Raw genomic sequence first — 15197 nt, 5'->3', positions numbered from 1 at the left:
TTCTCTATTTAAGCGAGGAAAAATTTTGATCAGGAAAGGGGAATCCGGGTTTTCACTTGTCTCTTTTCAAGTACAACCTGCTCTTTACAACTAGCAACGTTAGGCAAAGCAGAACAATTCAATAAGTAACAAACACCTTGATCCAGTATTTCTTGATCTAGTATTTCTAAAAGGCTGTGCAGGACTTGAGAGTTCAATGAGGGCAGTACATCTGATTATTCTAATTACAGATTATTACATAAAAATTAAATTTAGAATATTTGAGACTTTCTCCTCAGCAATTCACCGGATGCCCTTTTAAAATAAATAGGCTTATTTTGTTTTCAGACAAGACCCCATACTGCAATATTTTAGATTTTTAAAAAGAGAAGGCACTTTATAATTTAATTATGTGGCTTACTTCCCTTTGAGAAAACTAGAATCAAAATAGGAAAGGGGATGCAGACTCTTGACTAATACAGTTTTTATCTTAGAATTTTGAAATTCACACAAAATATTTTCCCCAGGAAATACACGAATTATGAAAAGTTCACCTTTTAACAGCTGCATTTCTGCTTGAGTGTGATTTTCAACTTGTGATTTGCATGTTACTTTTCCTTGAAAGCAGAAGGAAAAAAAACTCCGCTGTTATGACTTAAATTCTCCATGAGGAACTTGTGTGGCCAGTGGAAAAGATTCAGGTGTCCACAAATTGAAACAGATTAAAGGCAATACCCTAAGGAGTCTCTGAATGCAAACACAGATTTTAATGGAGATGGGAGAGCTAGAACTCGAATCCAATTCAGATGCATCTACATTATATGTTGAAATATCAGTAAAAGGTTTGAGTAAATCCAGATTCATCAAAAACAACCTGCATGCTCAAGAGCCAGTTTAGGAAACAGGTATTTGATAGCCTGTTTGAAAAGTATCATAGAACAGTCTGAAATCATCAATTTTAAAATAACTCAGGGTCACCTCAATAAACAAATTACTTCTCCTTGCAAAGAAGCAGGGAAAAAGGAGCCAAGAAAAGCCAGCACAAACAGAGTTTGAATTTAACTACAGCACTAAAAAAGGCTTTATTTAATAGCAAGGCTCTGCTTTTTAGAGGGGGATTGATGAACCCGACACAATTGTTAATAGGAAAAAGAATTAGAGAGTCTCTACATCTGGAAACGCTCTTTCTGAATGCTTCCAGATTTTCCAGCAAGTTTGTATTAGGGCACCGCGTCCTGTGATTAGCTTCAAATTAAGACACTGAACTATTTTTAAAAGTTTAGTATTGAAATAAATTATGGCTTCATTAAACAAAGTCTTCTAATTAATTTCAATGCTATACTTCCAAAGAATTTTTATTTGAAACAGAAATTATTCAGAAGCACAGAATATTCCACATAGTTCAAAACACAGTTCCTCCCATCACTACTAATCAGAGAATAAATACGCTACTGTTTGCTGAGCCCACGTGCAAGACGAGCAAAGTATTCAACAGGTTTTTCCTCAGAGGTTTACTCAATACTTGTCCATGTTTTAGTATTTACATCTCTCTCTGAAAGACTAGGTTATTACTTAATGAAAAATGTGTTCATTCAGAGATTGCAGACAAATTAACATTTTACTTGGGTAATGGAAATAATACTTAATGGTCCTTAGGAAAAAAAAAAATCAAAAAATACTCAAAATAGAAATGCATGTTGCTAAGCACTTGTAATGTAAGCTTTTAAGAATAAATGCTAAGAAAACCTTCAAAATATGCCCAATTACAAAAGAGGAGAACTAAAAGTTATATTTTCACCTATTTATGAAGCTTGCATTTCAAGTGTTTTAGTGCTAAGTGTCCATTTTGACTAACTACAAATGATCCCTAAACATTACCCCATAAACATAAAGGAAGGCCTGACCTTGCATAGATGTTTAACAAATATGCAACAATTTTACAATTATTTAGTATTGTATTATTGCTATTTATGAGCTATGAAGCAACACGATCTACCTTTCACCGATAAATATTTTATTTATACTCCACCGTTTATGCACAAACATCTGCATGTGCATTTCACTACAGTCAGCATGCAGTCATGCAACTAGGAGCCAAAAATAAGCTGATTTACACAACAGGGGCTCTATTCCAGAAATGGCAATTCTGAGGGGTTTGGTCAATATTCACCTAATATGATTTCCCAGCATTACACAGCAGCTAAAAGGGCTAATGCATCTTTCAGATGCACGAACAGGAAGGTCTCAAATAGGAAGGCTACAGCTCCCCTCGGTCGCCTGCTAGAATGCCTGCCACAGACAGATACTCAGTTCAAGGAGGAAACTGATAAGCTGAAGCAGGCCCAGGAAAGGCCACCAGAACTAGAGGAGCGGAAAACGTGGCTGCTGTTAGGCCAAAGATCAACTTAGATAATTATTATGAACTCTGTTAGGCTTATATATAAGCCTAACAAAGTTAGGCTAAGATATCCTGGAGTGGTATTAAAGAGAAATGGGGAGCCCTTAGGCTGCATTTAGTCTCATCTTCCCAGCTCTCTAAGCCAAAGATTTCAGTTTGTTGACTGTCACAATTCCCTTCCCCTGGAAAACCCCCCAAAATCTCTACCAATGTAGTTACCACATATTTTAATTCACCCGTATTTGTTTAGAATTAAAAAATATACTTGGCTTTCAAGCAGACAGAAGCACCTAAATTACCATTAGCAAAAACTAAATCCATATTAAGAAAACAGCAGGTGACAAGTTTGGGGATTTTTCCTCAGCTATCTTTCTCCAGAAGGAAAGTTAACTTAAAAAAAAATAGATGGTTTTTCTTATGTTAAGACATTTAGACTGGAAATAATAAGAAAACAAACAAGTATACATTGCACCAAACAAAAAAAGGTCAAATTTGGAGCAAAGATGAGTTTCTGTCCTCATGCAAGTAGTTTCAGTGGAGGTACTTACTCAAAAATAGTTATAAGTTGTTCACTTGGTGCATTTTTCAGTCCAGCCACAATATTCTGCAACCGGCTCACGCTTTGTGTTGCTGAAGCAACAGGAGTGATGACAGCTTCCTTTTCTCGTAGGTATCTTCTTCCAGTCAATGGAGTTGAAGGTGCAAATGACCTTTTCTGCCAGACAGAGAATAAATAAGTAAATAAATCAGTCAACAGAACTGTTTCAAAAACATTTCGAACAAGGACCCCCTTTAAAATCCCTCAAAAGATTAGAATGACACCACTAGTCACACGGAATATGCCACCTGTAGGCTGCCATCAAACCTGTGACCTCAAAACTCGCCAGAAATCAGTTAAAACTTTTCCAAGGCTGTGGTCCATAAATACAGACTAAAGTCAACGTAAAAGGTTTTTTAATAAAATCCAGGAAAGTGAGACTTCGAATCTTAAAAGCATGTAAATATCTAAGCCCACTTAAATATTGAAAAATACAAGGCAAAAAAGAGAAAGCATACGCTTCATTCACAATACCTATGTTAACTGGGTGACATAAGGAGTAAGTTGTAGAGCTGCCTAGGAGAGGGTCACAGCAGAAAGGTCTTTGGGAAACGCTGTTCTGGCGACTCTAGAGCCCCCCCGTACTGAAGGTATGACGTAGTACAAAGCAGACGGAGCACAGTCTGGATTGCACTCATCTATTCACATCCTGCTTTCTGGAAGTGATGCAATAAGGCATTTGGTTTTGAATCATTAGAACAGACTACATTTTGAAGAGTCTAGGCAAATAACGAGCGAAAGTTATGCCCACAGTCAGTATGCATGGATAGCAATGAGGTTATTACTATGCTACAGAAACTGAAGTTCAAACTTATAAACTCATTCCACACCATTATATGTTTAATTTGCCTAAATATGCAATACATTTACATTTGGGACAAAACCCAAAACTGTATGATTCATTTACATTACCACTAGTATCTTGTAATAAGTATTAACTTTTTTCAAATCAGCATGTAACACTACACTATGAAACAGCATACGATCCTTTCACACAGGCAGTGCCCCTTTTTGCGTTAGCCAGTTTAAAAAGTAATCAAACAAGTATTTTTCCATATACCAGCTTCATTAAGTACACATTATATTTTTAAACATAGTGAAATATTAGCTCTGTTTACAGTCTGTTTTTTGTAAGGAAATCAGAAGAGAAAGGCTTCTGTGGGTTTTATGTCTTGAACGTTATATCCCATAGAATAGCAAACAAGTTGACGTTTCCTGTATTGCCAGAGAAATATCAGGAAAACAAGTAAATTAATCCAACGTAAAAGTTTCATGGTATGCTTACTAGGATTTTGTTCAAACTTCATTTATACCTAACATACTTTCATTTATACCTTAACTATTTATCAGGGTTTTTGTTAAGATAAAAACGTACTACCTCACATATGAAAGTGCTCACACACTCTTTAAGGAACAGTTACTTACTAAAGCATGTAAAAGAGAAGATACAACCATTTCTCCTTAGCAAGAGTTCACTGAAGCCTGCATATGGCATTCAGCTTCTGACTCTTAGTAAAAAGTTAAAGAAATTCAACTTTTCAAAGTCACCACAGCAATTCAAATAACACACAATGATGAAAAAACTTGACGAGGGTATTTTAAGTGAAAACGACGTTATGTGAATCACCTTTTCAAAATGCTGCTGAAGATGACACTCTACATGAGCTCTTGCTGCTGTTTTCCCTACTGGCATATCAGCAGGAAACTTCCGAGGAGTGCCAATTTCTTCTTCGGCATCTGCTCCTAGGAAAACCCTCTCATCAAAGTCGCCCACTGTTAGAACATATTCTTCATATTCTTTATTCAATGCTTTGCTGAAAGAGAAGCCGCAGAGCGTTACGATCAGAGGTTAAATTGCCAAAGACACAAAAAAGACACCAGCAAAGTCAAAGTACAAAACTGAAACCAGCACGCATTCAAAACACGTAACACTTTAAATGGTAGTACTATTTGTTAGCGACACTTTACTACAACGGGCAATTTACTTGTGCTAAACCTTGCCTTTCTCTTTCCATAAAACCTCCCCTGTTCCCCACATGATCCACTGCAAGCCCTAGTCTTTTTCCTAAGTTACCACCACTATCTGGTTCTCAGAAAGTACAGGAAGAAACAACTTAGCTTCCATCGCAGTTGTAAATGAAACAGTTTTTAAATACTCAACTGAACAGAAGCTAATCTTTTGTAAATATAAAACAAAATAATCATAGTTGTATTAAACTAGTTAGGAAGTCTGATCTCTACTTTTGCCACTTTGTGGTCAGTACTTTTCAGATGCTATAGATGCCAGGAAGATTTAAGAGCCAGTCCCCTGGATTCTATTCCTAAAACCTTCACTAACATACGATACCAAACATATCCTTAGTTTTCCTTATTCCAGTTTACCCATCTGTAAAATAGGAATATTTAACCTCATGAAGGCTGCAAAGCTTTAAACTGATACTTAGGAAGTAGAATGAAACTTTGCAGTAAAAATCAGAACCAGCTAGCATCATTAAATCCTGTCTGCACATTTATGTAATATGTGAATATATGAAGTATCTTTGCCTGTGAGATTCAAGACGTTCTTTACCTACAGGTATATGTTAACGTAATAAAACGATGTATTTGCAATACAAGTGATTCTGATCAGCAAACCTGCAACTATTTTATAGGTTTATCTTCTCATGCTCCTTTAGAAAAAGTAAATTTCTATGAACAAGTTTGGACAAAAAAACAGACAGGCTTCCGTGTTTCCTTTAGATTTTAAATTACTTACAAAAGAATGAGGACTACTGTATTATCATATATGACAGTATTATTACAGTAATACTGTTATTCTTTAAGTAGAAACACTAAAATCGGTGGTTATAATTGCTTCACTGCTTTATATGGGTTTTAGCAACACTTTTATATCTGAGTGTCACCCGCAATTTTAAAACAATCCAAGTCTTTGCTCATAATTCTCAGAAAGCAAACTGAAGAGATGAAGACTGATCTTGCAAAAACTAGTTATTAGGTATTTTGAGGAAAAAAAAAATCCTGAAGGGTATCCCAAACAAAGCAGCTGCTGTTAATTTCTGTATTTAAATTAGCTTCAAGAAATGATTTTTTAAAATTTTCTAAAAATACACTAGCTTCACACAGAAGTGTTCTACCCCCTTTTTGTGGTTTTGCAATTGTTGCTTTTTTTCATTTTGAGTTTTTCTGTTGCAGTCACAGATTTATACTCTTAACAGGAAACCAACAACTGCATAAATCAAACTATCTGAAGGCTTCCATACCCAGGTATAGTCTTTGAGGTACGTACAGAAACAAATCCATGAACTTCAGAGTCAAGATTTTGACTTGTATATCAGACTACTCAAAGGTTACAGCCACAAGGGAGGAGAGGGGAAAAAAAAAAAAAAAAAAAAAAAAAAAAGCAAACACCATAAAACAGGAGTTTAAGGAAGAACCACTGCAGCTGACCCAAAACCCTAAGATATTTGATAAATCTCAGATCCAGAAAGCATTTCAGCCAAATAATAATAGGTTTACTTGTCATATAATTACAAACAGTTAGTTATAGTATGAGGAAGGAACAGAAAACTTGAGATACAGTATCCAAAGACAGGTATTTTAGAAATGAAACCCAAATCCATGATTAAGAACATAAGCCATAACTTACTTATTTTCTGTAAAATTGCATAGATCCAATAGACAGTCTCCTTTTAAGATCTAAAAATTAAAAAGTAGAAATATCTTATATGATGAAAACCATAACTGTTCCAACTCTGCATGACAGTTTAGCCAAAAGGTGAGTAAGGGTTAGGAACATAATTGGACATTTTGTTGCATACAACATCCTTAGCAAGACATCAAGAACAAAGCCTAATTCTATCCTGGCTCTAGATAAGCTCATTCCTCCGAAACAGTACTGCTATCTAAAATCTGTTCCACCAGCAGGTTAGGAGTGATCTGATGAATGACTACACGGAAGTTTCCACAGAGCTCGGAAACAACTTTCCAGGATCAAAACCAGACAGAACAGCTTGTGCAACCGCAACCTCAACCTCTTCATTCTAAAATATTTTGCTAAATGCTAAGACAAGAACAAGGACTCACCCTATCACTACAGTTGCTCCATAAAACTAATTTACAAAGAGATAACATTTTCTTTAAAGAAAAAAAGTTGTGTACACAATTGAGTTTTCACACTGCCAAGAAAGGAAGGTAGAGACTACCCACTCACATAACAAGCCAAACCAGAAAGGACTTTACAGTACGCATCATGAAAAGTGAGAGTCCAATCTGCTTCTGCTAAAACATACGCAAAGAAAATCTGAACCCATCACTTCCAAATCCATTTGCCTATTAGTACACTTTCCTCTAGAACTTCCAGGATTTAAATGGTTTCAAGAACATTTATCTGAGAACTATCACACATTCTTAAAACTAGTAAGATGTACCTTCCTTTCAAATAGTTTTGAAATGTATGGTTTAAAGTAGTGTTCCTTTATTCCTTTTGCTTCTACTAAAAGCCCATCGTGTAGCTCACACAGCGTGGCAATGATGCAAGGAGGCTCTTCAGAGGCTTTGATCTCTGTTGCATGGAAGTCCACAGGTAAGCCTGAAAACAAGAATGGGGAAGAAGAAGAGAGAGAGGAGGAGAAAAAAAAAAAGTCCACTGTCCTTATACTTCATTTAAAAGGAAACAGAGGCATATTTGATTTTAAATAATCTGTCTCATCATACCTTTAAACGACGGATTTAGCAAATCTCTTCTATTGGGACACAAAAGGGCATTTGCAAAAATCAGGTCCAAGCAGCACAGAAGCAAATGATAGGAATTTACTAAATCATCTCCAATCATACGGAAATTACCTTTAAGAGACAGCGTATCACATCAAACAACTTAAAAGCGTTAATAACTCAAAACATACACAAAACATGCAGATAAAAAAGCAAGCCTACCCTTAGTGTATACAAAGAGAGTCCAGCAGAAGTTGAAGAGATCTTTAACACTGCATGGTACCCGTCTAGCAAGGAGGGGGAGGAAAAGAAAAGTCAGTCTTCAGTTCCAAGAAGCTGAAACTTGTTTTTACAGTAAGAGTTTCATAGTATTTCCTTGCTCAAAACAGCAGTCAGAGCCATTGTCTGACTATTTCATGCTACAGCACAATGCAAGCTATATGTGCTTATTTCAATTTTCCATAATTAATACTCCTATTTTCAGTAATATATCTAAGTCTACAAAGCATTTAGCACACCATCATTGATCTTTTCATCCTTTCTTTGAGCAAACGCTGCCTTTGGTCTGTGACTCTTGGACACGCTATTTTTCTGGTGTCACAATGGTAAGAAAATTCACCTGGAGTTGTGAACAGCGAGATGCCAGGGGGCATATAAATTACAACAACAGATTTTTCCTAAATATTTTATCAAAGCATCAGTCATCCTTTCAACATGTGCAACTATTACTTGTATTACAGCTTCTTCTCCTGAGTAGTGCTTAGAGTAGGGATCATCCAAAACCATGGAACGGGAAGTGCTTTCCCATTCAGCACAGGCAGCTAAGTTTTTAGAAAAGGATTATTTCAGGACATCAACAACCTGAGGAGGTACTTTGCCAAGACAAAATATCCCCGGTAACTTCAGTTATTCCTGCCTAAGCATTGCTCTTGCTGTATTTGCGGAAGTTAATCTGCGTCATTGCAGCTCTTCTCACCATATAGAGACATCTTCACTAGGGGCCAATAGCTGAATCTTAGAGTGAATCGCATGAACAACGAACAGATGCAAAACTCGGCTCATATCAGCACTACTCCTGCAAGATTGACGGTCCTTCTTTATTTATTGCATTTCAGAGTCAAGGCCACAAAGCAAAGTGGCCCTATCACTTTAGAACTTCCCCTTACACTTTAAAGCACAAATCATGATCTTAATTTTCATAAAGCTGTATCATATACAGCCCTTTCCAGAAAAAGTCACGCTAAGCCTCACAAATACCTCTGTTTCCTGCTTCTTTGTGGTTTCGAAGTTTCTTCATAAGGGTTTTGAAATATATCCAAAAATATTGGTTCAAACTTCTTGAAAATCACAGTCGACACTTCAAAATTTCTCTCCAGCCTCTCCACTCGCTCTCGGAATTCTTGTGGTAGATTCGACATGTCCATCCACTTTTTCATTTTGCTGAAAAACTGAATTAAACTTAAAAGAAAAAAAGAAAACTCTATTTTATTTTGAGCTTTAACTAAATTCATTTATTCTGTGAATTTCTGATAAAGGCAAAATGCAACCTATTTAATCCTTGGCAACTAGTTTGATTAATATATAGGTTTAACATTTATTTTGATACACTGCCAAACTGCACACATGGGAAGCTTTTAGCCTCTGTATTATCTAGGGTTTTTTTCTTTACTCTCTTTAAGCCACAGACATGGAAACACTTACTTGCATTCAAAGGCTGCCAGAGTAGCTATGTTAGTTAGGGGAGGGCTAAAGATGGAAAGACCTATGTGGATGCTAAGGGGGCAGGGAGGGGAGGCAACAAAAACATGAGTCCATGCCTATCAAAATTACCTAGACAAAACCTTTAACTGTAGGTGTAATTAGAGTGGCAAATGCCCCTTTGGCAGTCCAGCTGGATCTTGAATGGATCTTCAAATGGAACATGAAATATTTTGAGTTATATCATCGGTTAGAATTATAGTGGCAACATCTCTAAGTAGAGCTATTTCCTGGAAAACCCTTGAAGCACATAAATATTTATGTAATTGCATAGTTCCCTGTTCCCAAAATTGCCATATGACATGGCAGCCAAGACTAAATCTGGCAATTTGGCCTACATCCTGAGTCAAACATGAGTTTTATCTGGATTACTAGTGAAACATTTAGGTGTTCCAATTGTGTTTTAATTAACTACAAAAAGAAAAGAAAAACAACTCTGTGGGCGGAACAATTGTTAGTCTGATGTGGGTGGTTTTTCAAAGGATAGAAGTTGAACTCGGGGCAAAAAATTATGTATTTGCATCTTATTTCCATTTGTAACAAAAGAGGATTTATTGTTTTTATAATATTACCTTGGGACATGCAAGTTTTGCAGTGCTTGGAGCCTTAAAAAAAAACCTGGGTAACTAAATCAGTAAGTATGTTTTAATGGAATAATAAATATATGTTTTATTTCTATTAATATATTATATATATATATAATTATATATCGGAATAGTCAGATTCCAGGACTTCTATGCTGATTAACAACTTGAAAAAATTCACCTTAATTTCGCGGAACGCAGTATCCTGGTCAGCGAGACGCAGTTTCCTTCCATAAGGCCGCTTCCAACGGTTGGAATTACGCTCTTGCGGCACGCCACGTACAGAGCACACGCCAGCCAATGGACAACTTCTCCCTGCCAGACCACAGGAAAGCAGCAGGCTGCTGAGCCAGGAAAGACCGCGCTCAGCTTGTGCCTCGGCTTTACGGAGCCTCTCAAAAGCTCCGTGACAATAATGAGAAGCAGCGTTTGGGGAGCCTGAGGGCCGCCTTCTCCACGCGTTTAGCTGAGATGTACAGATATACACACACACAAAGTTTACTGCTCTGTTTTTCCATTCAACCGGTGATAATGGACAGGGGATGTTGGTTTTTTGGAGGAAAGAAAAAAAACACGTAGTATAATTTGGCCACTGAGCGTAATGCCACAGCTGACCTCTGTTAGACTCTCCCAGATGTGTTTTCTAATTGAAGATTACGATAAGCATGTGCCAGCGTGGTTGAAAAGGAATGAATTTAAGGTAAAACTAATGAGTTCTCAAAACTGAGTTTCTGCAATACACTTTCCCAGCGAAGCGAGGTTACGAAACAGAGTATTTTGGGTGCGTACTCGCCACCCGAATTTAAAGGGCGCTTTCGGCGCCCAGCCAAACTGCCGGCTCCGGCGGCGCCAGCTCCCAGCAGCGGCCGCTTCCTCCGGGCGGGCGATTCCGCCTCGGCCGTTACCCGGCAGCTCGCGCTGAGCCCCGCGCGCCGCAGCGGCAGGCGCTCCCCGCCGCTCCCCCGGCCCGACCGCGGGCGGGGGCTGCCCGAGCCCCGCCGGCTGACAGCGGCCCCGAGCCGCCCCGCCCCGCCCCGCGGCGCCTCCGCGGCCGCGCTGACAGGCGCCGCGGCCCCGCCGCCCTCACCTCCAGGCTGTAAGTGCCGCGCAGCGCCGTGAAGTCGCGCAGCGCCTCGGCGGCGCTGGCCGCGTCCAGGTTGAGCTCCTGGCAGAGGCGCTCGACGGCGGCGCCGGGCTCGGCGGGCGGCGGCTCGGCGCGGGACATGGCGGCGCCGGCGCGGCCGCCCCGCGGCTCGGCTCCCGCAGCCCCGCGCGCCCAGGCCGCCTCACCCGGAAGGGGCCGGCTCCTTCCGCCGCGCCCTGCCCTCTTTTGGCGGGAACGGGCGGAGGGATCCCGGCGCGGCGCGGCGCGGCGCTGCGTGACGGCCTGGCGTGCGCGCGCGCAGCGGCCTCCAGGGCTCCAGCGCGGGCGCGCGCGGGACCGGGCGCGCGGCTTGCGCACGCGCAGGGGGGCGCGCACCCCTCCCCCCCCGCCCCGTGTGAGCGGGCGGCACCGAGACGGGCTGCGGCCTGGGGCGTGCAGGTGTCGCCGGTGAGGATGGGAGCAGCTCCGTCGCCCTCCCAAACGGCGGCGTAGAGGTTTCCCCCGTTGTTTCGCTCGACCCCGGTGTCGCGCTGAGACTTCCCGCGTCGAAGTGGAAGCACAAAACGCGAGCGGGTTTGGCCCGAGGAGGAAGACTGCTTCTTTCTTCTTCATGGTCGCCCCACCTCGGCGCTGCCCGCTTGTGCGGAGCAGCCTCTGCTCCCGCCTTTCCGGCTGGCTGCGGGCAGATTCGGTCTCTAACACCCTCTGGTTTCCCATGGCAAAGATCACGGGGTAACCGTGATGCTGCCCCGAAAACCACAGGTTTGTGTCCAAGCCGCTGTTTGAGAAAGCGAGCAAACGCCGCCATTTCGCAGTCACGGCTCGTGCCGGGCTGCGAACAGGGCCACTAACTTCCCAACGAGAGGGGCAGTGCTGCTGGGGAGGTTAAAAGAAAGCAGGTTAGGAAAGTCTCAGGGTTCGCCTAGCTTTTCCCCCTGAAAGCTTCCCTAAAAGCAATTTAAACACGTTAGGCTAATTTTGGGCCCCAGGAGCTCCAGCGGCTCTTCGCAGCAGCCGGCCAAGGCGCAGCGGTCGCCGCTTGGCCGACACGTCTGCCCCAGCCAGGCTGGGCAGGTTCTGCCCGTGCAGCGGAGAGCGCTTTGGAGGACGGGCAATGTCTGAAGCAGGACGGACAGATGCCAAGAACACTAAGAGATGGCTGCAGGTACAGAAACGAAGCCACAATCAGATAAATCCAGCAGGGACACTGCATATCCAGCCATGTCAACGCTGACTGAAAGAGTACTGTGGTACAAGTATTTATGCCATATCCAACCAAGTTCAGCTGCTTTTACAAGTATAATTGAGTGCATCACTGGCTTTGTGGAGTTTGGCCCATCAGCAGAGATACAAATTGGGAAACTGTTCAGGTAATTCCAGTTTCCCCTTGTTTAACTGAGCACAAGTTACCTGCTTTGTGAAGCGTTCAGCCCCTCTTCTGCGCTGCCATAAACATGTTCTTGAAAGTTATTCCATTTGTGGGATTAGTCACACATTTAAAGTTAAGCATGTCCTTAAATACTTTGCTGGATCAGTGGATCTACATGCCTGTTAAATTTAAGATGTTGAAGACCAGAGCTCTCATCAAATTTCAGTCATAGAATCAATTCACTTTAATTTAGTTCAAGTGGAAACTCAGAGGCATAACAAAATTGCCAATTTGGCTTAATTAGTCACAGTCTGTCGGTATTAAAATAGCACTAATGGCTGCGGTACTTTAGGGCCCTCCAAATATTTGCTGGGAATACATGATGCTGATACAGGCTCTCGAGTGCCCTGCTGACGCCCAGCTGCCTTGTGGCGGGCAGCAGCAGTCCCTGTACCAGGTGACGTTAAGAGCGGCGGCTGCGCAGCGCCCCTGTACCCCCTTGCAGGGTTTTGCATGCCGTTAACGATGTAAAAGTGCTGCACTTATAACCCTCCGAACCAAAGGCTCCAGCTACAGGTATTCCACCTTGTATGAGGTGACGAAGGATCATCGGACAGAGAGAGCCTGGAGTGAGCATGACTTTTTAGCTGGGGGCTAAAATACCCATTTGAGATGGAGGGAGGAAACCTGGCTTTCAAGCCCTTGCTTCAAGACTACTCGTGTTTTTGACATTAAATGGTCCAGTGCAAAAAATACATCTTCATGTGGCAGAGTAGGGCACCTCTGGAGCCACAGCACCCCTACAGCAGGTTACCAGCCTGACTAGGTCAGGCCCAGCAGAAGAGCTTCAGCATCATGCCAAGAGTGCCTCCCACACTCTTCAGCAATATCCGGTGAAATACCTGCTCATGAGCAGCCTCGGGAGCACTCAGTGGCCTCGGTGACCCCCTGCGAGGAAGCTCACGCAGCAGCTTCTGACCTGCCCTAATTTACGGTGGTACAATTTAAACAGGTGCTGATTTTAGTTCCTATTAAAATGTTCATTTGCAAAGTCCAGGGGCCCAGGGACCATTTTAGGAGAAGGCCCTGCAGCAGGAATTACACACAGCCTGCAGTGCAGTAACTTTGTTTGCGGTTGCCACATAGATTGTTCCCACGCAAGACTTGGAGTCACTAGTTCCCTACATCTGTTTGTCAGTCCTTTGGGTAAAAAGGAGCTACGCAATAGCGGAGCCTGTTTCGCACTGAAAATCAGTTCAATGTGGAGGCCTTTGAGACTGTTACTTAACCTAAATACTAGCTTTAATCCAAGCACCTAAATGTGTTTACAAGAAGATTTGCTCTTAGAGAAAAAAACCCTGAATGCTGTGGAAAAAAAATGAGAAGGGCATTTACTCACTGATAAATAGGTTGCATAATCAAAATCCTGCAGTTGTGTTTATTCCTCCAGGTACAAAGAAGCAGAAGGAAGAGCCTTCTGTGGAGTGACCTGAGGTTTGCTTTTGTTTGATACACGTCTGTTCGTATATTAGAAATCTGTGTGCTTTTTCTAAAAAAAAAAAAGAAAAAGTCAGTCACTGTGAGGCTTTTGCTTTTAAAATTTATTTTGTCTTTCTAAATGGTACAGGCTATTCCTGTAAAATGTCTCTTTTTGCTACAACATATCCAAAATACCTGTCGGATGAAAAACATACCACTCAGATGCTTCGCAGGAGCCAAGAGAGATGCAAGACACTTCGCGCAGCGTGGGCTGCAGGCTCCCGTTCTTCTCAATTGCTCTTGCAACGCAGCCCGGTGCTATTCCTTGAAAATCCCCTGAAGGATGGTGCTATTCTTGTATGAACCGATACCTTCACCTAGACTAGTTATTGGAACTTTGAATTCCAAACTAAATCATTAACATATCACGCTTATCCAGACCATTGTCAAATAGAGGCCGGTTAAATGTGCCAAGCTGAGCAATTCCAGTCTCCTTTCGTTAAACTCAGATTGAAAACTCTGTTGAGACAGGGAAATGGAACTGATCTCCTACTGGACTGGAGTTCTGGAGTCGTTTTATGCCTTTTGAGCCGAGAGCTGGATTCTCCAGTTATTCACGGCCGCTTAGCACCACGCTGATGGTCTTGAGCTACCCTTGGGCATGCAGTGAAATTGCAAACTCCCAAAATTCACCCAGCGGGAAGCTGAGGACGATGCCCCGCTGGCTCCTGGGCCAGCTACACGGTCTGTCAAGGGCATTATGTGGACAGCACAGGAAGGGAAAGAGGTGATAGAGTGGGTTTCTCTCACCACTACTTTTCCAGAGTTGCTATCGACTTCTCAGAGCCGCTGCTCCGTCTACTGCTGTTCAGGTCACGAGGAAGAGAGGAGCAATCCTTTCCTTGCAGCACTGGTGGCCCTGGATTCCCTACCCCGTGCTCGTTTCTGTCCTTCTTACCAGACTGTGGTTGTGTGTCTGTTGTGCACTGACACACAAGGTGCAAAGCAGTTGGCGATTTCCTTAGTTTTACTTGTTTTGTAAAGCACAAAATAGTGTTTTAAAGTTGTAAACAATAAACATAAGATGCCTGTTAATGGGATCTTTCTCGATTCAGCCCATGTTGCATAGCATTGGAGTTGACCAGATCTATAGAAGTAGTTTCTGGTGAGGTGGAAAATATACATGCACTGAAAAATTCAAGTTTTTTCTGACACAA

General features: G+C 41.8%; 1 protein-coding gene across 2 annotated transcripts in view; it reads right to left on the bottom strand.

Moving 5' to 3' along the window:
* RBL1 (RB transcriptional corepressor like 1) overlaps positions 1-11360 on the bottom strand; it is a 29594-nt gene extending 18234 nt beyond the window's left edge. Inside the window, exons 1-9 of one of the 2 annotated variants that reach the window (XM_064521359.1) lie at positions 11115-11360; positions 10209-10342; positions 8943-9143; positions 7908-7972; positions 7689-7817; positions 7403-7563; positions 6622-6671; positions 4603-4789; positions 2926-3092 (exon numbers count right to left, since the gene is read on the bottom strand). In XM_064521359.1, the coding sequence (XP_064377429.1) occupies positions 2926-3092; positions 4603-4789; positions 6622-6671; positions 7403-7563; positions 7689-7817; positions 7908-7972; positions 8943-9143; positions 10209-10342; positions 11115-11252 (1232 nt within the window). In that variant the 5' untranslated portion in view covers positions 11253-11360. The remainder of the gene's footprint in view (positions 1-2925; positions 3093-4602; positions 4790-6621; positions 6672-7402; positions 7564-7688; positions 7818-7907; positions 7973-8942; positions 9144-10208; positions 10343-11114) is intronic. The other variant, XM_064521360.1, reaches the window with a different exon arrangement.
* Positions 11361-15197: the final 3837 nt, after the last annotated feature.

The sequence above is a fragment of the Dromaius novaehollandiae genome, chromosome 16 (genome assembly GCF_036370855.1).
Source record: "Dromaius novaehollandiae isolate bDroNov1 chromosome 16, bDroNov1.hap1, whole genome shotgun sequence".
Lineage (NCBI taxonomy): Eukaryota > Metazoa > Chordata > Aves > Casuariiformes > Dromaiidae > Dromaius > Dromaius novaehollandiae.
The sequence above is the reverse complement of the archived record's forward strand: the minus strand, read 5'-3'. Positions and strand labels throughout refer to the sequence as shown.